The 22,116-nt window shown below is 43.5% G+C and overlaps 1 protein-coding gene across 2 annotated transcripts in view; it reads right to left on the bottom strand.

Annotated features, from left to right (window-relative positions):
• The window catches only part of ptprna (protein tyrosine phosphatase receptor type Na), a 105,734-nt gene that overhangs the window by 35,983 nt on the left and 47,635 nt on the right, over nucleotides 1-22,116 (bottom strand). The window contains exons 4-11 of one of the 2 annotated variants that reach the window (XM_045206756.1): nucleotides 21,674-21,806; nucleotides 20,700-21,219; nucleotides 11,827-12,166; nucleotides 6,077-6,208; nucleotides 5,428-5,453; nucleotides 4,771-5,048; nucleotides 3,396-3,482; nucleotides 3,211-3,290 (exon numbers count right to left, since the gene is read on the bottom strand). In XM_045206756.1, coding sequence (XP_045062691.1) covers nucleotides 3,211-3,290; nucleotides 3,396-3,482; nucleotides 4,771-5,048; nucleotides 5,428-5,453; nucleotides 6,077-6,208; nucleotides 11,827-12,166; nucleotides 20,700-21,219; nucleotides 21,674-21,806 — 1,596 coding nt within the window. The remainder of the gene's footprint in view (nucleotides 1-3,210; nucleotides 3,291-3,395; nucleotides 3,483-4,770; nucleotides 5,049-5,427; nucleotides 5,454-6,076; nucleotides 6,209-11,826; nucleotides 12,167-20,699; nucleotides 21,220-21,673; nucleotides 21,807-22,116) is intronic. The other variant, XM_045206757.1, reaches the window with a different exon arrangement.

The raw sequence follows: 22,116 nt of genomic DNA, 5'->3' as shown, positions 1-22,116 counted from the left end.
CGTAGCCCTGTTTCTTTCATGTTTGTTCATTGATTTCACCTGTTAGTTACTCCCCTGGTCTCAACAGCTCCTTATTTAGTTCAGTTCTTTCTGTTTGTGCCTTGTGAGGTATTGTTCGTTTTGACTCTACTAAGCCTTTTCCTAGCTTGTTTGTGAGAACCAGTTATAGCCTTCAGTCCTAGTTTTTGATTCTCCTGCCTTTGTTATGACCATTGCCTGCCTGTGACCACGATTCCTGCCTTCTGCGAAGGTGAAATGAACTCCTGCCATGCTCTGCGCGTGAATCTACACCTTTTTCCTCCCTGAGTATTCATTACAATATATTTAATATATTGTTATTCCATTCCTTTACTTAGATTTGTGTGTATTAGGTTTTTGTTGTGTATCTGTTAGATATTACTGGCTAGATATTGCTGCACTGTCGGAACTAGAAGCACAAGCATTTCACTGCAATCGCAATAACATCTGCTAAACATGTGTATGTGACCAATACATTTGATTTGACAGAAAAATGTAATGTCTGGTAGGCTTAGGGACATTTTACAGATAAGGGCTTGGTCCTATGAGAAGGTTTTTGGACTACAAGTTCCCCAGAGTTAATTACTAGATGGACACTGTCAGGCTGCTTCTCTGAGAACAACAGGTCTGACTGCTGAGAAAAATAATGTACAGAGTTTTAATCTGCCAGAGAGGCCTGTGATGTGATCCAGAGCATGGTGTTAATATGGATGACTGTTATGTGTGACATGTTGTTCTTTCTCCCAATCTTCCTTTTGTAGTGTGTGTGTGGTTGTTCTGGTTATTACAGGTGTGCTGAGTTGCGGTCCGGAGTCCTGGCAGCTGTGGTTGAGTGACTAATTGACTAGAGTATATAAACTGTTTGCCGTGTGAGCTCGAGAGAGAGGGGGCACTTTTTGTTTGTCTGAGGATTTGGTTATTGGTTATTTTGATGTGTCTTTGTTTGTGTTCCACCCTACCTGGGTCCTGGAGAAGGGAAAGGTAGTTCTGCCCATGGGTGTACATTCACACGTAGATAATCCACTGTTTTACACACTAGGTTAGCCGGGCGGGTGTCACCCCTGGATTTGTGGTAACAGGTAGGAAAGCTGGTTAAGGCTTAGAGTGTGTTAGGAAGGATTAGGTGTGTAGAAGCGGAGGGACCTTTTGTTTATTTTCATTACTTGGACCCCCGGTTCCCAAACATTCCCTTCTCTTACCTTCCCTGGTTTGGTTGATTGGTCTTTGCTTTATTACTGTTTCTTTATGGGTGTTATTATTTTGTTTAGTACTTTACTAACGTTGACTTCTGGTTGTTGTGTCTGGTTATTTTAGTTAGTTACACCCCACATTTCTTCCCCATCCGTCTAGTTTACCTTGTGTGCACTGGCATTTACGTCTCCTCCTCAGACAAACTACACCCGAGGGGAGAACGTAACAATGACAGAGAGGAGAGAGAGAGACCCAGAAAAGAACCGTTCAATTCTACAACCACCTAAAAAGAAGCGATTCCCAAACCTTCCATAACAAAGCCATCACCTACAGAGAGATGAACCTGGAGAAGAGTCCCCTAAGCAAGCTGGTCCTGGGGCTCTGTTCACAAACACAAACAGAGCCCCAGGACAGCAATACAATTAGACCCAACCAAATCATGAGAAAACAAAAAGATAATTACTTGACACATTGGAAAGAATTAACAAAAAAACAGAGCAACCTAGAATGCTATTTGGCCCTAAACAGAGAGTACACAGTGGCAGAATACCTGACCACTGTGACTGATCCAAACTTAAGGAAAGCTTTGACTATGTACAGACTCAGTGAGCATAGCCTTGCTATTGAGAGGCCGACGTAGGCAGACCTGGCTCTCAAGAGAAGACAGGCTATGTGCACACTGCCCACAAAATGAGGTGGAAACTGAGCTGCACTTCCTAATTTCGTGCTGAATGTATGACCATATTAGAGACACATATTTCCCTCAGATTACAGAGATCCACAAAGAATTAGAAAACAAACCCAATTTTGATAAACTCCCATATCTATTGGGTGAAATACCACAGTGTGCATCACAGCAGCAATATTTGTGACCTGTTGCCACAAGAAAAGGGCAACCAGTGAAGAACACACACCATTGTAAATAATAATATGAATAATAATATACATCCCATATTTATTTTCTCTTTTGTACCTTAACTATTTGCACATGAATATAACACTGTATATACAGTCGTGGTCAAAAGTTTTGAGAATGACACAAGAATTGGCCTTCACAAAGTTTGCTGCTTCAGTGTTTTTAGATATTTTTGTCAGATGTTACTATGGTATACTGAAGTATAATTACAAGCATTATAGTGGGTTCGCCAAGGTAGTGGGTTCGATCCCCGGGACCACCCATACACAAAAATGTATGCACGCATGACTGTAAGTCGCTTTGGATAAAAGCGTCTGCTAAATGGCATATTATTATTATTATTCCATAAGTGTCGAAGGCTTTTATTGACAATTACATTAAGTTTATGCAAAGAGTCAATATTTGCTGTGTTGACCCTTCTTTTTCAAGACCTCTGCAATCCGCCCTGGCTTGCTGTCAATTAACTTCTGGGCCACATCCTGAATGATGGCAGACCATTCTTGCATAATCAATGCTTGGAGTTTGTCAGAATTTGTGGGTTTTTGTTTGTCCACCCGCCTCTTGAGGATTGACCACAAGTTCTCAATGGGATTAAGGTCTGGGGAGTTAGGAAAAGCTTCCAGTCTGTTATTCTAACTCAATCAGCATGACAGAGTGATCTCCAGCCTTGTCCTCGTCAACACTCTCACCTGTGTTAACGAGAGAATCACTAACATGATGTCAGCTGGTCCTTTTGTGGAAGGGCTGAAATGCAGTGGAAATGTTTTTCTGAGATTAAGTTCATTTTCATGGCAAATGGGGGACTTTGCAATTAATTGCAATTCATCTGATCACTCTTCATAACATTCTGGAGTATATGCAAATTACCATCATAAAAACTGAGGCAGCAGACTTTGTGAAAATTCATATTTGTGTCATTCTCAAAACTTTGTGTAACTTGTGTAATATTTACTGTTCATATTTATTGTTTATTTCACTTTTGTTTATTATCTATTTCACTTGCTTTGGCAATGTTAAACATATGTTTCCCATGCTAATAAAACTCTTTGAATTGGAGCGAGAGAGAGAGAGAGAGAGGTTCTCACCAGCCTTCTCTGCCACGTCCTCTGCACTCATGTTCTGAGGGTTCTGTCTGATCCTGAACGTCAGGGCCGGACCCACAACACTGAAGGAACAACATGAGTAGGTCAGTTTACACACACATGCGTACACACAAATACACACCACACTCATTATCACACACACACACAGACACACAGCAGTGCAGTACCTGATGTTGATGAAGCTTCTGGTAGTCAGGTGGATTCTCTCTGCCAGTAGATCCAGTAGTTTTATCCCATCATACAGACTGAGAGGACTAGAGAACAACAACAACAACAACAACACACAATAAACACTTACATTCATCAACATGCATATGACCTTTAGAGTCTAGACTCAACATCATAGCATATGACCTTTAGAGTCTAGACTCAACATCATAGCATATGACCTTTAGAGACTCAACATCATAGCATATGACCTTAGTCTAGACTCAACATCATAGCATATGACCTTTAGAGACTCAACATCATAGCATATGACCTTTAGAGACTCAACATCATAGCATATGACCTTTAGAGACTCAACATCATAGCATATGACCTTTAGAGACTCAACATCATAGCATATGACCTTTAGAGACTCAACATCATAGCATATGACCTTTAGAGACTCAACATCATAGCATATGACCTTTAGAGTCTAGACTCAACATCATAGCATATGACCTTAGAGACTAGACTCAACATCATAGCATATGACCTTAGTCTAGACTCAACATCATAGCATATGACCTTTAGAGTCTAGACTCAACATCATAGCATATGACCTTTAGAGTCTAGACTCAACATCATAGCATATGACCTTTAGAGTCTAGACTCAACATCATAGCATATGACCTTTAGAGTCTAGACTCAACATCATAGCATATGACCTTTAGAGTCTAGACTCAACATCATAGCATATGACCTTTAGAGTCTAGACTCAACATCATAGCATATGACCTTTAGAGTCTAGACTCAACATCATAGCATATGACCTTTAGAGTCTAGACTCAACATCATAGCATATGACCTTTAGAGTCTAGACTCAACATCATAGCATATGACCTTTAGAGTCTAGACTCAACATCATAGCATATGACCTTTAGAGTCTAGACTCAACATCATAGCATATGACCTTTAGAGTCTAGACTCAACATCATAGCATATGACCTTTAGAGTCTAGACTCAACATCATAGCATATGACCTTTAGAGTCTAGACTCAACATCATAGCATATGACCTTTAGAGTCTAGACTCAACATCATAGCATATGACCTTTAGAGTCTAGACTCAACATCATAGCATATGACCTTTAGAGTCTAGACTCAACATCATAGCATATGACCTTTAGAGTCTAGACTCAACATCATAGCATATGACCTTAGAGTCTAGCATAAAACCTTGCCTCCGGCATTGAAGAGCTGATGATATCAGGGACTCAGGCATACATACATTTAATGTAAGTCATATCCATTTGTAACAGGAGGTCACAGTCTAGCCAGTATTAGGGACTACGAGAGGTAAAACTAGAGATCCACACAGTACGTTACTAGGACTGACCTCTGGTTAGTGACGATGTATCCATACTCCTCCCTGGCTGCACTTCCTGTCTCAGCAGCCGGTAGCCCCGCTGGGACATAGGAGCTTTTCACCTTCCCTTCCACATCCACAGAGGGGCCCTCGGCTGTCACGCTGCCCCCTAGAGGTGCTGTGAGGGGGGGACTAGTGGCAGCAGGGGCCACCTTGGGCCCTGGGGCAGAGGAGGGAGGGGGGACAAGGACGGGAGCTTTATCTGCCTTGTTGGACACTGTGTCACTGCTTTTAAGAACCTGCTGCATCTGTGTAGAGGAGGAGGAAGAGGAGGAGGAAGAGGAGGAAGAAGAAATGGAGGAAGAAGAGGAGGAGGAAGATGAGGAGGAGGAAGAGAAGGAGGAAGAAGAGGAGGAGGAAATGGAGGAGGAGGAGGGGAGGAGGACACACATGACGATAATGGTTATATGGTCATTATGTTACAGTAAACAACATGTTATTATCATATAATAATAATAATATGGCATTTAGCAGACACTTTTATACATTTTTGTGTATGGGTGGTCCCGGGGATCGAACCCACTACCTTGGCGTTACAAGCGCCGTGCTCTACCAGCTGAGCTACAGAGGACCATATCACATTTGATGTCGTTATGTACCATATACTCCTATCTGATCTGAACATACCTCCTTTAGATCATTGGTAAGTGGATCTGAAAAACAAGAGAGAGCATTACAAAGATGTTTTGGCAAGGCAGATGGAGTATAGGGTCAATGTAAATAGTCCGGGTGGCCATTTGATGAATTGTTCAGCAGTCTTATGGCTTGGGGGTAGAAGCTGTTAAGGAGCCTTTTGGACCTAGACTTGGCGCGCCGGTACCGCTTGCCGTGCGGTAGCAGAGAGAACAGTCCATGACTTGGGTGACTTCCCCTAACCCTAACCCTAACCTTAACCCTTAATCCTAACTCCTGACCCCTAGCCTAGCTTAGCAAGCTAGTTAACGTTAGCCACCTAGCTAGAATTTGTAGCATATCAAACGTTTTGCAAATTCATAACATATTGTACATTTTGCAAATTCATAACATATAATACGAATTGTAATTAGTAACATATCATATGAAATGGGTGATGGACATCCACAAATTAATACATACCATATTAAACGTAACATATCAGACTAAATGCAGTGACTTACACACAGAATAATAATACGAAATGCTCTTAGACCAGGTTGCATATACTGTAAATCCAATGAAAAGGAGAGACTGGGAGGCAAAAAAACATAAGGATATCTGTATCATTTATTCGATGACTATAATGTGTTGCGAGTCGTACCTATGATGTCTTGGTCCTCAGCCTGCATCAGCTGCAGCGCAACAGCAAGTCTGTAGAGCTGCTGGGGGGTCAGGTCTCTTGGGTCAACGCCGTACCTCTCCAGGATCTCCGTCATACGCTGCAGGATCAACTCTACACAGGACAGGAGAGACTATGTCAGTATCAGCAGTGCATGTTTTGGGGTAATATTCAGTAGTGAACTATATGTAGTTGAACTAGTAATTGAATTACATTTTGCTGTAGGTTGGTGGTAGTTCAATTCAATTCAAATCTTGGTAGTGTTTTCAGTAGTTCATTTATAATTTTTTTTGTCATGTAGTGGTGTAGTTAACTACTTATTTATTTTATTTACTTATTTAGCAACAACAACAAAAAAGAGAACATAAAGTAAAGCAGGAAATCATTGTCTTTCTTTTTTTGGCATCAGACTGACCTAATTCTCACTTCAAATATAGTTTTTGTGTTTAATAGGCTAAAAAAACACATTCTGTTAAGATCTGACTCCAGAGTGATCTGTTCTTGCAAATTGCAGTCTATAATATTTCATATTTAGATATGATAATATTTCACGAAGTAGTTTGGATGTAGTGTAACTACTTTTTTCAGAGTAACTTTAGTTATGTAAACTATATTTTTCTTAAGGGTGGCTTTAGTCTATCTTAACTTCTTCCAGTGGGATGTAATTGGTAGCTTGGTTAACTATATTTTTCAGAGTAGCTTTCCCCCGACACTGATCAGTATGGAGTCTACAGAGACATGAGTTCACCAGGGGCCGATTTATAAAAGTTGCGTACACACAAAATATTACCCCAAAACATGCATGCAAAAGCTGGCATTTATCAAAACTGAACTTCAAGCGAGAATGTTCTTAGTTCCCCGCAAAACTTTATACCATGCATAAGCAACGTTTTCTAGTGGTTGATTTCCTCATATGAACTGTAACTCAGTAAAATCTTTGAAATTGTTGCATGTTGCATTTATATTTTTTGTTCAGTATAGCTACAAAATAAGTAACTGGTTGAAAAGTAGCTAATTAGCTAAAGTGCTAAAGTTGTCCATGACGAGATTCGAACTTGCAACCTTCGGGTTGCTAGATGTTCACATTATACACTCAGCCAGATCAACCACCCTGCTTTCGTTTTTTCCTTAAGTAACCATCTGTCTTATGTAACCATAGCAAACGTAACGTAGCATAATGTGTGAAGTGTTCCGGATTTATGCTTCCTATGTTACATCTAGTCTGTGAGACGAGGCTGTTTGCTTTGACCTGTGTAGGCTACCACTGTAAGTAGGCCTGTAGTTAAAAAAATAAAATATTGAGTAGACATACTAGACAATGTTTCAGAATTCGCGGGCAGTGGAACATATTTAGGTTCAGGAAAAAGTAAACGCAAGACATTATTGAATTCAAACGATCTGATTAAAGGTCCACAACAATTTGCACTATTTTTTCTTTCTTTCAGAAACTGTTAGATACAGCCAATTTTAACTGTAAAAGTTTAAAACATACTGCCAACACCTTCGGAGACATTTGATGAAGTTCTCCATTGCTATTTCCTTTAGAAACATCCTTGGTCTAATTCCAACATTATTTATAATAAAGGTTACATGGAGAAAATAGGACCTCTCTGAAATGAAAATTGATGCGCCTCACTTCTGCAAAATATATTTGACCTAAACCCTCCCTGAACGCTTGAAAAAGAACAAGTGACCCTCCGCTACACCAAGAATAATAATTAAATCACAAAGTGGATAGCAGAGAACATCCTTACAGTTTACCCTCACGCCTAGGACAGACCAGAGCCTTTAGATATGCCGTTTTTAAAAACTGTTCTTCGTCCTGTCAGCATTACATGACAACGCAGGAATTTTGATAGACAGGGCTGAGGCCAGAAGGTTGTGGGTTCACAGACCAACGTGGACAAGGGTTGGGGTGGAAAGATCTCCTTTATAGTAAAAGCACTGCATGAATCTATCATCGTATTTGCGAGTCCGAGGAAATAATTGCCTTTTAGTTTCAAGTTTTAATGTCACATGCACAAGTCCAGTGAAATGCCTTTCTGGCAAACTCAAAACCCAACAATGCAATAATCAATAACTATGCAATACTCACTTTTATAAACATTTCAGGCAATTCTACGTCATTTTACATATTAGCAGAATCATAGAGATGGTCCTGTGTGTTCATCTGACAAAGCTAAGAATGGACAGAGAGATAGGCCTACAGTGGGGAGAACAAGTATTTGATACACTGCCGATTTTGCAGGTTTTCCTACTTACAAAGCATGTAGGGGTCTGTAATTTTTATCATAGGTACACTTCACCTGTGAGAGACGGAATCTAAAACAAAAATCCATAAAATCACATTGTATGATTTTTAAGTAATTTATTTGCATTTTATTGCATGACATAAGTATTTGATACATCAGAAAAGCAGAACTTAATATTTGGTACAGAAACCTTTGTTTGCAATTACAGAGATCATTCATTTCCTGTAGGTCTTGACCAGGTTTGCACACACTGCAGCAGGGATTTTGGCCCTCCTCCATACAGACCTTCTCCAGATCCTTCAGGTTTCGGGGGCTGTCGCTGGGCAATACGGACTTTCAGCTCCCTCCAAAGATTGTCTATTGGGTTCAGGTCTGGAGACTGGCTAGGCCACTCCAGGACCTTGAGATGCTTCTTACGGAGCCACTCCTTAGTTGCCCTGGCTGTGTGTTTCGGGTCGTTGTCATGCTGGAAGACCCAGCCACGACCCATCTTCAATGCTCTTACTGAGGGAAGGAGGTTGTTGGCCAAAATCTCGCGATACATGGCCCCATCCATCCTTCCCTCAATACGGTGCAGTCGTCCTGTCCCCTTTGCAGAAAAGCATCCCCAAAGAATGATGTTTCCACCTCCATGCTTCACGGTTGGGATGGTGTTTTTGGGGTTGTACTCATCCTTCTTCTTCCTCCAAACACGGCGAGTGGAGTTTAGACCAAAAACCTATATTTTTGTCTCATCAGACCACATGACCTTCTCCCATTCCTCCTCTGGATCATCCAGATGGTCATTGGCAAACTTCAGACGGGCCTGGACATGTGCTGGCTTGATCAGGGGGACCTTGCGTGCGCTGCAGGATTTTAATCCATGATGGCGTAGTGTGTTACTAATGGTTTTCTTTGAGACTGTGGTCCCAGTTCTCTTCAGATCATTGACCAGGTCCTGCCGTGTAGTTCTGGGCTGATCCCTCACCTTCCTCATGATCATTGATGCCCCACGAGGTGAGATCTTGCATGGAGCCCCAGACCGAGGGTGATTGACCGCCATCTTGAACTTCTTCCATTTTCTAATAATTGCGCCAACAGTTGTTGCCTTCTCACCAAGCTGCTTGCCTATTGTGCTGTAGCCCATCCCAGCCTTGTGCAGGTCTACAATTTTATCCCTGATGTCCTTACACAGCTCTCTGGTCTTGGCCATTGTGGAGAGGTTGGAGTCTGTTTGATTGAGTGTGTGGACAGGTGTCTTTTATACAGGTAACAAGTTCAAACAGGTGCAGTTAATACAGGTAATGAGTGGAGAACAGGAGGGCTTCTTAAAGAAAAAACTAACAGGTCTGTGAGAGCCGTAATTCTTACTGGTTGGTAGGTGATCAAATACTTATGTCATGCAAAAAATTCAAATTAATTACTTAAAAATCATACAATGTGATTTTCTGGATTTTTGTTTTAGATTCCGTCTCTCACAGTTGAAGTGTACCTATGATAAAAATTACAGACCTCTACATGCTTTGTAAGTAGGAAAACCTGCAAAATCGGCAGTGTATCAAATACTTGTTCTCCCCACTGTATGTGTTTATCTGACAGGCTAAGAATGGACAGAGAGATAGGCCTATGTGTTTATCTGACAGGCTAAGAATGGACAGAGAGATAGTCCTATGTGTTTATCTGACAGGCTAAGAATGGACAGAGAGATAGGCCTGTGTGTTTATCTTATCATATTTCTCCAATGCCAAATCAGTGTGTCTTGTTTGCAACGAAACTGTCCCTGTTTGCAAATAATTAAATCAGAGACGTCTCTAGGAATCTGAGCGTGGTGCTTTATAAAGTTAGGCCTACCTTTCCACCCCAGACAGCAGGCCTACTGACGGAAAAAAATGGAAGCTTTAACTGCTGGCTACTCTTCTTCCATGGCTTAACCCAATGAGAGAGGGTCACAAGTGGTTCCCTAAAAGCTGTCTGGGTTTAAACATCTTCTATTGTACAGAAAGTGAATAGCTTAATCAATTGATAGTAACAGAATTAGATTACTTCCCAAGCAAAGTCCAATGTTTGTCTCCTCAGCTGTAGAAGGTTGTAGCTCAGCCTCTGAATATGAAAGAAACTAAACAATGATATCCCCATATGCATCGGAGTCACGTCTTTCCCTGGTATTTTACAGCTTGTTTGTAGCATAAAGCATCGCGGACCAAAGCGCTGTTACAGATCACTTTATATAATCGGATATGTTTTATTTTCTTCTAAATATTAAGCTAACAGGCCTGTGCTTTTTTCCTCCATTTTCTTTAATAAAGAGTACCCCCTCATATCCCCTCATACCCCCTCATACCCCCTCATTCCCCCTCATACCCCCTCATATCCCCTCATACCCCCTCATACCCCCTCATATCCCCTCATACCCCCTCATATCCCCTCATATCCCCTCATTCCCCCTCATATCCCCTCATATCCCCCTCATACCCCCTCATATCCCCCTCATATCCCCTCATACCCCCTCATACCCCCTCATATCCCCTCATATCCCCTCATACCCCCTCATACCCCCTCATACCCTCTCATATCCCCTCATACCCCCTCATATCCCCTCATACCCCCCTCATACCTCCTCATACCCCCCTCATACCCCCCTCATATCCCCTCATACCCCCTCATACCCCCTCATACCCCCTCAATTCAAGTCCTGGTTTTAACTTGACAGCCCTTTTTTATTTATTATTTATATTTTATATTATATTTATTTATTTCCTTGGTGGGTGGAGGAATTGACCAACAAATCTATGGATATAGCAGCCTATAGCCTCATTTCTTCTGTCAAACAGGAAGGCCTACCTCTTATTTCTTAAATAGGAAGAAATAGGCTCCAACACAAAGCCCTCTTGTTGTTAGTAATGTCTAATTAAAATGAAGACGGTTGAAATGAATTATGCCTACTTCCAGCACCATGAGCTGCCCATTTCCGATTCAATGCTGCTTCAAGTTTCAGCACCACGATGTAAATTACTTGAATCTGGCTTATTGTGAGGTCAATAACTCTGATAAAAACATTATGGGCAAGAAACATATTGTTTTAATTCAAATCAATTATAGTAGTATCAAACTATCAAAGTTGACCTCCAGTCCTCCTTCGCATCTTGGCGCGCTCCTTGTCAAACTGAACAGATCATAGGCTATAGGATAGACCGCGCGCAAGAGAGTCCATTATTTGGACGAGGCCTAATCAAAAACTATTTTCGGAAGAAGCCTTTGACTCTCCTCCTGAACTGCCACTGTTGGCCTACACAGCACAGCCATTGGTCAAGCAGCACACAAAAACCTTTTTGATCAACAAGAGCAGAGCAGGCCGATGGCTCAGGGTGGGAATATCCATTGCAGTGTGTAATGCAGCCTAGTTTTATTTACACCATCCCAGCAGCTATCTTAGAAATATAACTTTGCTCTGTGCTTCTCCCAGCATGCACTTCGTAGCCTATAGCAGTTCCACTAACTCACCATCCAGCCCAGCCAGAGAGCTGTAGTCCTGCTGTGGAAGCTTCTGCTGTTGCTTCTGTATCTGCTGCTGTTGTCTGGCTCTAGTCGTAGCCTGCTCCGTCAGACTGTAGTCCTCCACAAAGTCCAGAGGCAGCTCTGGTTCCTCGTAGTAGGGTGAGGCTGCTGCCCCCCGGTGGCGGAACAAGGGCTGTGCAGGCGAAGAGGACAGATAGAGGGAGACGACGTCCTGCAGCAGCTGACGGTCTCTCTCTCTCTGTTTGGCCTGTTGGTACCTGGAGGAGGAGGGGCGGAGCCCTGAGTAGACTCCTCCTCCCTGGTGGAGGTTGCGCTCCACATCTTCCTGTAATACACAGAGAGAGGGAAAAACTCATGGTTTACGGATGAGGACAAGTGTGTGTGTGTGTGTGTGTGTGTGTGTGTGTGTGTGTGTGTGTGTGTGTGCGTGTGTGCGTCCATCCGTGCTTGTTTGTTTGTGTGTCTGTGTGTGTGCGTGCGTGTGTGAGTGTGTGTTTATGTGTGTGTGTGTGTGTGTGAGTGTGAGTGATTTCATACACTAAACCTTCACCAAGTACATTTACACATTCTCTGAATGTTACTTGGTGATATGGTGCTGCTAGTGATAGACAACATTTAGAGACAGAATACAGACAGCGGATTTTAAACCAAGATTACATACAGTACCAGTCCAAAGTTTGGACACACCTACCAGGGTTTTTCTTTATTTTTACTATTTTCTACATTGTAGAATAATAATGAAGACATCAAAACTATGAAATAACACATATGGAATCATGTACAGTGAGGGGAAAAAGTATTTGATCCCCTGCTGATTTTGTATGTTTGCCCACTGACAAAGAAATGATAAGTCAATAATTTTAATGGTAGGTTTATTTGAACAGTGAGAGACAGAATAACAAAAAAAATAAAAAGATTTTTTTATTTTTATAAATGATTTGCATTTTAATGAGGGAAATAAGTATTTGACCCCCTCTCAATCAGAAAGATTTCTGGCTCCCAGGTGTCTTTTATACAGGTAACGAGCTGAGATTAGGAGCACACTCTTAAAGGGAGTGCTCCTAATCTCAGCTTGTTACCTGTATAAAAGACACCTGTCCACAGAAGCAATCAATCAATCAGATTCCAAACTCTCCACCATGGCCAAGAACAACGAGCTCTGAGGTGACAACAGTTGGTGCGATCACTACAGCCAATGGGAACTGAGAGTGCATGGCTCTGCACCATTAATGACAGTGAATCCAGATGCAGCACTGTAAGTATTTGTAAAAGTATTCAAGCCAATTGTTGCACCTGTTAGAAACTAACTGTGAGAACTGTTGGAGCCCTCTGGATTGATGATGAACTGAAACATGTTATGGTTCAAAGAAAATTATGCAAAAGGCTGCTCAGCTGATTGGTTGACAGACAGTCAATTGAGACATTTTTGTGACTAAACTTTTAACAAAAAAAAGAAACTATATTACTGAACCACGATTAATGACATGAAACACAATTGAAAAAAATACTTGAGTACCTTAAATGATATCATGGGCAGAAAACCCAATTCATCTCCATCGTTCATTGAAGTTGATGGGTCATTTATTACAAAACTTTTCCATATTGTCAATAATTTCAATGACTATTTCACTAGCAAAGTGAAAAAACTCAGAAGTGGAATGACAATATTGAAGAGTGAACCATCATATATTTAAAATAAAATATATAATAATGAAAGAGAAGGATTGCTGTTTTGAATTTGGTCAAGTTAGTGTGGAAGAGGTGGAAAAAACTATTGTTATCCATCCATAATGATAAGCCACCAGGTATAGACAACCTAGATGGGAAACTATTGAGAATGGTAGCAGACTGTGTTGCCACCACTATTTGCTATATCTTTAACCAAAGCCTAAAGGAGTGTGTCCACAGGAAGCTAAAGTAATTCCACTGCCTAAAAATAGTAAAGCACCCTTTGCTGGCTCTAACAGCCGCCCAATCAGTTTGCTGCCTCGTCTTAGTAAACTGATGGAGAGAATTGTGTTTGACCAAATACAATGCTCTTTTTTTCAGAGATCAAATTAACTACTGACTTTCATCATGCATCTAGAGAAGGGAACTCAACCTGTACTAAACTGACTAAGATGACTGATGATTGGTTGAAATAAATGGATAATATGACGTGATCCGTTCCAGGAAGCCTACAATGCCTTGCAAAAGTATTCATCAGCCTTGGCGTTTTTTCCTATTTTGTTGCATTACAACCTGTAATTTAAATTGATTTTTATTTGGATTAAATGTAATGGACATACACAAAATAGTCCAAATTGGTAAAGTGAAATGAAAAAAAGTAATTTTTTCAAAAATTTCAAAAAAATAAAAAATGGAAATGTAGCGACTATAAGTGTCACATGATCTGTCACATGATCTGAGTATATATACACCTGTTCTGAAAGGCCCCAGAGTCTGCAACACCACTAAGCAAGGGGCACCACCAAGCAAGCGGCACCATGAAGACCAAGGAGCTCTCCAAACAGGTCAGGGACAAAGTTGTGGAGAAGTACAGATCAGGGTTGGGTTATAAAAAAATATCAGAAACTTCGAACATCCTACGGAGCACCATTAAATCCATTATAAAAAAATTGAAAGAATATGGCACCACAACAAACCTGCCAAGAGAGGGCCACCCACTAAAACTCACAGACCAGGCAAGGAGGGCATTAAACAGAGAGGCAACAAAGATAACCCTGAAGGAGCTGCAAAGCTCCACAGCGGAGATTGGAGTATCTGTCCATAGGACCACTTTAAGCCGTACATTCCATAGAGCTGGGCTTTACGGAAGAGTGGCCAGAAAAAAGCAATTACTTAAGCCATGTGGGAGACTCCCCAAACATATGGAAGAAGGTACTCTGTTCAGATGAGACAAAAAAATTTAGCTTTTTGGCCATTAAGTGAAACGCTATGTCTGGCATAAACCCAACACCTCTCATCACCCCGACAACACCATCCCCACAGTGAAGAATGGTGGTGGCAGCATCATGCTGTGAGATGTTTTTAATCGGCAGGGACTGGGAAACTGGTCAGAATTAAAGGAATGATGGATGACGCTAAATTCAGGGAAATTCTTGAGGGAAACCTGTTTCAGTCTTCCAGAGATTTGAGACTGGGACAAAGGTTCACCTTCCATCAGGACAATGACCTTAAGCATACTGCTAAAGCAACACTCGAGTGCTTTAAGGGGAAACATTTAAATGTCTTGGAATGGCCTAGTCAAAGCCCAGACCTCAATCCAACTGAGAATCTGTGGTATGACTTAAAGATTGCTGTACACCAGCGGAACCCATCCAACTTGAAGGAGCTGAAGTAGTTTTGCCTTGAAGAATGGGCAAAAATCCCAGTGGCTAGATGTGCCAAGCTTATAGAGACATACCCCAAGAGTGTCACACCCTGGCTCTGGGACTCTATATGTTGAGCCAGGGTGTGTTCATTCTATGTGTTTAATTCTATGTTGGTAATTCTGTTGTGTTTATTTCTATGTTGGCTAGAGTGACTCCCAATCAGAGGCAACGAGTGTCAGCTGTCGTTGGTTGTCTCTGATTGGGAGCCATATTTATACTGTCTATTTTCCCTTTGTGTTTGTGGGTTCTTGTTCCGTGTTCGGTCATTGTTACCGTGGACTTCACGAGTCGTTTCTTGTTTTGTTGATTGTGTTCTATTATCACTAAAGATAATAAAGTTAAACATGTTCGTTCATCACGCTGCGCCTTGGTCTGTTCATTACGACGATCGTGACAGAAGAACCCACCATGCAACGACCAAGCAGCGTGTCCAGGGGCAGCTCTTGGGCTGGACATGGGAGGAAGCGTCGGGAGAAGAGACGGTGGAGGCGCGCCGTAGAGAGGAGCAGCGGCGCCAAACGGGTCAACGTCGGACAGGCGAGAGGCAACCCCAGAAAACTTTTAAGGGGGGGCACACGGCATGGACGACGGGGCTGACGGAGGCAGAAAAGGGGCGGATTCAGAAGGCCACCAGGTTACGGATACACCGCCCTGTACGTCCTGTGCGGATGCCTCACACAGAGTGTGTGAGGGTAGGCATTCAGCCAGGACGGGTGGTGGCCGCTCTTCACTCCAGGCCTCCTATCCGTCTCCACAGCCCGGTTCGGCCTGTCTCTGCTCCACGCACCAAGCCTACGGTGTGCGTCGCCAGCCCGGTCCGGCCTGTCCCTGCTCCACGCACCAAGCCTACGGTGTGCGTCGCCAGCCCAGCCCGGCCTGTCCCTGCTCCACGCACCAAGCCTACGGTGTGCGTCGCCAGCCCGGTCCGGCCTGTCCCTGCTCCACGCACCAAGCCTACGGTGTGCGTCGCCAGCCCAGCCCGGCCTGTCCCTGCTCTACGCACCAAGCCTACGGTGTGCGTCGCCAGCCCAGTCCGGCCTGTCCCTGCTCCACGCACCAAGCCTACGGTGTGCATCGCCAGCCCGGCCCGGCCTGTTCCTGCCACTCGCACCAAGTCTACGGTGCGCGTCGCCAGCCCGGCCCGGCCTGTTCCTGCCACTCGCACCAAGTCTACGGTGCGCGTCGCCAGCCCGGCCCGGCCTGTTCCTGCCACTCGCACCAAGTCTACGGTGCGCGTCGCCAGCCCGGCCCGGCCTGTTCCTGCCACTCGCACCAAGTCTACGGTGCGCGTCGCCAGCCCGGCCCGGCCTGTTCCTGCTACTCGCACTAAGCCAGGGGTGCGAGACGTCAGCCTGGTAAGGCCTGTTCCTGCTACTCGCACTAAGCCAGGGGTGCGAGACGTCAGCCTGGTAAGGCCCGTCCCTCCTCCACGCACCAAGCCAGGGGTGCGAGTCGTCAGCCTGGTAAGGCCCGTTCCTCCTCCACGCACCAAGCCAGGGGTGCGCGTCGTCAGTCCAGCACAACCCGTGCCTGGGTCACCGGTGCCTGGTAAGGTACCGGTCAACTGCTCCACTATGGAGCTGAAGCTAACCGCTCCTGCTAAGTCCAGTTCAGCTCCAGCCGGCGGGGCCAGACTGGACCAGGGGCGCTATGGGGGGTTTATTGGAGGGTGGTGGTCAAGGCCGGAGCCAGAACCGCCGCCGAGGAGGTATGCCCGCCCAGCCCTCCCCTGGGGTACTGTCACACCCTGGCTCTGGGACTCTATATGTTGAGCCAGGGTGTGTTCATTCTATGTGTTTAATTCTATGTTGGTAATTCTGTTGTGTTTATTTCTATGTTGGCTAGAGTGACTCCCAATCAGAGGCAACGAGTGTCAGCTGTCGTTGGTTGTCTCTGATTGGGAGCCATATTTATACTGTCTATTTTCCCTTTGTGTTTGTGGGTTCTTGTTCCGTGTTCGGTCATTGTTACCGTGGACTTCACAAGTCGTTTCTTGTTTTGTTGATTGTGTTCTATTATCACTAAAGATAATAAAGTTAAACATGTTCGTTCATCACGCTGCGCCTTGGTCTGTTCATTACGACGATCGTGACAAGAGACTTGCTGCTGTAATTGCTGCAAAAGGTGGCTCTACAAAGAATTGACCTTGGGGGTGGTGATGCACGCTCAAGTTTTCTGTTTTTTTGTCTTATTTCTTGTTTGTTTTACAATAAAAAATATTCAAAGTGGTAGGCATGTTGTGTAAATCAAATGATACAACCCCCCCAAAAATCCATTTTAATTCCAGGTTGTAAGGCAACAAAATAGGAAAAATGCCAAGGGGGGTGAATACTTTCGCAAGCCACTGTATAAACATTTTCATTGAACCAGACAATGTAGAGTCTTCTGATGACAGTGATGTTGTCACGGAAGAAGTTGACCGAGTTTTGAAATCAGTAGAATGTTTTGGAAGCAGAGTATGATTACAAATGTGGTGGGAGTCGAAAAGAGAACACAGAAGGCTGTTGTATAAAACACCTGTCTCCAGATTACATCTTCAAACTAAGGGCAACCATAGCATCCATGACAGAGAGGGTGAAGCGTTCATCCATGTATACGGGTTAGTGTCTAGCTAAATTTTCAGATATTATAAGTTTCTAATTTGGTCAGAAAGTCGTTTTCATTGCAAGTTAAAACGTACTGTTAGCTAGCTAGCTAACGTCAGCTGGCTGGCTAGCTAGCTAACGTTAAGTGTATGATCTGTGTATTAATATTATTCGTATCTCAGAGCCATTTGCTTTGCTAGTTATAGCCTAATGTTAGCTAGCTAGCATTGAACCTGGTTGGTTAGCTACCTGCAGATTCATGCAGGCTAGTACCGTCATGAGTTGGGATTATTGTTCATTGTTTAGCTAGCTAGCTACATGTCTTAACAAAAAGACTCCACTATTATATATAGTATATATACATTATGTATATGAGCTGTGTCAGCACCCAAACCCAGTGAGCTCACTGAAATTCTAAATAAGGAGTTACAGTCAGTATCAGAATGGGGGATTAATAATAGACTGGTCTTAAAAACATCTACAACTAAAAGCATTGTATTTGGTTCAAAACATTCTCTAAGACCTAAACCTTAAACTGCAGTTATGTATCAAGGGTGTGACCATTGAGCAATTGTATTAAGCTAAACTCCTAGGTATAACATTGGATGGTCCATTATCATGGTCAAGTCATACTGACAAAGTTGTCCCATCCTGATTACTGTTCAGTAATATGGTCAAGTGCAGCAAAGAAAGACCTAGCAGAGCTGCAGCTGGCCTTACCTACTTATACAGAACTAACAACATGCATTCCAGTCTTTTCTGTTTGAGGGTTGACGAGAGATTAACTGCTTCTCTTCTAGTTTTTATGAGAAGTATTACTGTGATGAAAAATCCAGATTTTTGCCATAATCAAATAACATTCAGCTCAGACACCCATACATACCCGACAAGACATGCCACCAGGGGTCTCTTCACAGTCCCCAAGTCCAAAACTAATTCACGACAACGCACAGTTGTATACAGAGCCATGATCGCATGGAACTCCCTTCCATCTCCAATTACTCAAACAAACAGCAAAATGAGCTTTAAAAAAATATCTAACAACATCTCATGGACACATTCTTCTTAGTTGTATTGTTTGTATTATTATTTAGTAGTTGTTTTGTTAATGTGTGCAACTGTCCTTGTCTATCAGTGTTTTATATACAACATTTACATATTAGTCATTTAGCAGACGCTCTTATCCAGAACAACTTACAGGAGCAATTAGGGTTAAGTGCCTTGGACAAAGGTACATCACCAGATTGCTCACTTAGTCAAGTTGGGGATTCGAACCAGCAACCTTTTGATTACTGGCCCAGGAAATCAGTCAATTGAAATAAAATAATTAGGTCCTAATCTATGGATTTCACATGACTGGGTATACAGATATGCATCTGTTGGTCACAAATACATTTCAAAAAAAAGTAGGGGCCTGGATCAGAAAACCTGTCAGTATCTGGTGTGACCACCATTTTCCTCATGCAGTGCGACACATCTCCTTCACATAGAGTTGATTAGGCTGTTGATTGTGGCCTGTGGAATGTTGTTGCACTCCTCTTTAATTGCTGTGTGAAGTTGCTGGATATTGGCGGGAACTGGAACATGCTGTCGTACACGTCGATCCAGAGCATCCCAAACATGCTCAATGGGTGTCATGTCTGGTGAGTAGGCAGGCCATGGAAGAACTTGGACATTTTCAGTTTCCAGGAATTTTGTACAGATCCTTGCGACATGGGGCTGTGTATTATCATGCTGAAACATTAGGTGATGGTGGCGGATGAATGGCACGACAATGGACCTCAGGATCTCGTCACGGTATCTCTGTGCATTCAAATTGCCATTGATAAAATTTAATTGTGTTCGTTGTCCGTAGCTTATGTCTGCCCATACCATAACCCCACCGCCACCATGGGGCACTCTGTTCACAATGTTCACATCAGCAAACCACTCACCCACACGACGCCATACATGCTGTCTGCCATCTGCCTGGTAAGGGATTAATCAGTGAAGAGCACACTTCTCGAAGGTGAGCATTTGCCCACTGAAAAAGTTGGTTACGACCACGAACTGCAGTCAGGTCAAGACCATGGTGAGGACGACGAGCACGCTGATGAGCTTCCCTGAGACGGTTTCTGACAGTTTGTACAGAAATTATTTGGTTTTGCAAACCCACAGTTTAATCAGCTGTCCAGGTGGCTGGTCTCAGACGATCCTGCAGGTGAAGAAGCCAGATGTGGAGGTCCTGGGCTGGCATGGTTACACGTGGTCTGCGGTTGTGAGGCCGGTTGGACGTACTGCCAAATTCTCTAAAACGAAGTTGGTATAGAAATTAAAATAAAATTCTCTGGCAACAGCTCTGGTGGACATTCCTGTAGTCATCATGCCAATTGCACGCTCCCTCAAAACTTGAGACATCTTTGGCATTGTGTTGTGACAAAACTGCACATTTTAGAGTGGCCTTTTATTGTCCCCAGCACAAGGTGCACCTGTGTAATGATCATGCTGTTTAATCAGTTTCTTGATATGCCACACCTGTCAGGTGGATGGATTATCTTGGCAAAGGCGAAATGCTCACTAACAGGGACGTAAACAGATTTGTGCACAGAATTTGAGGCAAAGTTGGAGTAAAGCGTGATACATTTTGTGTTCCAATGTTAGTTTTTTAAGAAATGCGTGAATCGTTTTTTGTTTAGGTCGAGGTGAAGTGCGGAAGAATTGAAGGTATGAATCACCTGTGGAAGGCGGGGCTTCCAGTGAGACACAGTGTTATTCTATTGTTCTTCAGTAGAGGGCGCTAGCGCGCAAACTCCCCATAGCTGAGTTTACTGAAAGGGAACACATTATATCTTTACAATACCAAGTTTGCTGTGTGTGTCTGAGTGTCTGTGTTAACATGTATGGCGGTAGCCTACAGTACCTGTTGGTAGGTATAAGGGTCCATGGGAGACGTCCGCATGCGTAGGGGGGACTGGGGATGGTCTACTATCATGTAGTCCTGGTAACGGTCAGCCTGACTGGCCCCCGACTTGGAGGAGCTGCTGGGATATCCTCCCTGATTGGAGGAGCTGCTGGGGTATCCTCCCTGATTGGAGGAGCTGCTGGGGTATCCTCCCTGATTGAAGGAGCTGCTGGGGTATCCTCCCTGATTGGAGGAGCTGCTGGGATATCTTCCCTGATTGGAGGAGCTGCTGGGGTGTCCTCCCTGATTGGAGGAGCTGCTGGGATATCCTCCCTGATTGGAGGAGCTGCTGGGGTATCCTCCCTGATTGGAGGAGCTGCTGGGGTATCCTCCCTGATTGGAGGAGCTGCTGGGGTATCCTCCCTGATTGGAGGAGCTGCTGGGGTATCCTCCCTGATTGGAGGAGCTGCTGGGATATCCTCCCTGATTGGAGGAGCTGCTGGTGTATCCTCCCTGATTGGAGGAGCTCTGCTTGGGTCTGGTAGAGAGGACACGCCAAGGGGGAGAGTTTAGCAGATCAGGGAGAGTCATTCAACAAAGAGCTTAGAATAGGAGTGCTGATATAGGATCAGCTTTGCGTTATAGGTCATAGGTCATAGGTCATAGGTCATAGGTCATAGTTAATAAAATATTATACGGACATGGGGCACTCCGAGTGTGAATATGGGCCCTGAGCATAGCGCTGCTTCCGTCTACAACTACACAGAGGCTATAAGACACAGAAGACAATGTTGGATAGTCTAGAGAAAAGGCCCACTGGTCTAAATCCACCTTTAGTTGCTGTAAGCATCGTTACTGGGAGGAGGAGGAGGCCTTGGAAAAAAAAAACAACAATTTACAGCTACACAGTGGCAAGATAAGACTGGATAGACCAGCTGGGAGAAGGCCTAAAGGTCAACTTTAGATTCTCTAAAATCTATTAGAATCCTTACTGTGAGGAGGAGGAGGAGGAGGAGGAGGAGGAGGAGGAGGAAGAGGAGGCCTTTAGGGACCGTGGGGTGTGAGGAACTCTGCTCAGCTCTTTGGCAACAATGTACTGGGTGATGTCATCCTGCCAGGACAGACCTACAATTGGACAATTGGGATAAATAATATTTGCTTAGGTAATTTATATTTTCAGAAACATCAATGTTGTATTTGAACATCAGTGGATTTTTGGTTAAATTAGATTTTAAAAAATCATTGTAACACAGGGGGCTCTATTTTCTGGTGCTAAGGAGCCACAAGTGTCATGTCAAACTGGTGCACTGGCACTTTCCAGCCCCAACGCCAGGTTCACCTGTCTAACATCAGCTCACTTGAGCTGAGGTGGGAGGGGTGGTAATATTTGAGGTGTGTCCTTAAAAACAAGCGCAAAAGTGACAATTTCATGCAG

The sequence above is a fragment of the Coregonus clupeaformis genome, chromosome 23 (assembly GCF_020615455.1).
Source record: "Coregonus clupeaformis isolate EN_2021a chromosome 23, ASM2061545v1, whole genome shotgun sequence".
NCBI lineage: Eukaryota > Metazoa > Chordata > Actinopteri > Salmoniformes > Salmonidae > Coregonus > Coregonus clupeaformis.
The sequence above is the reverse complement of the archived record's forward strand: the minus strand, read 5'-3'. Positions and strand labels throughout refer to the sequence as shown.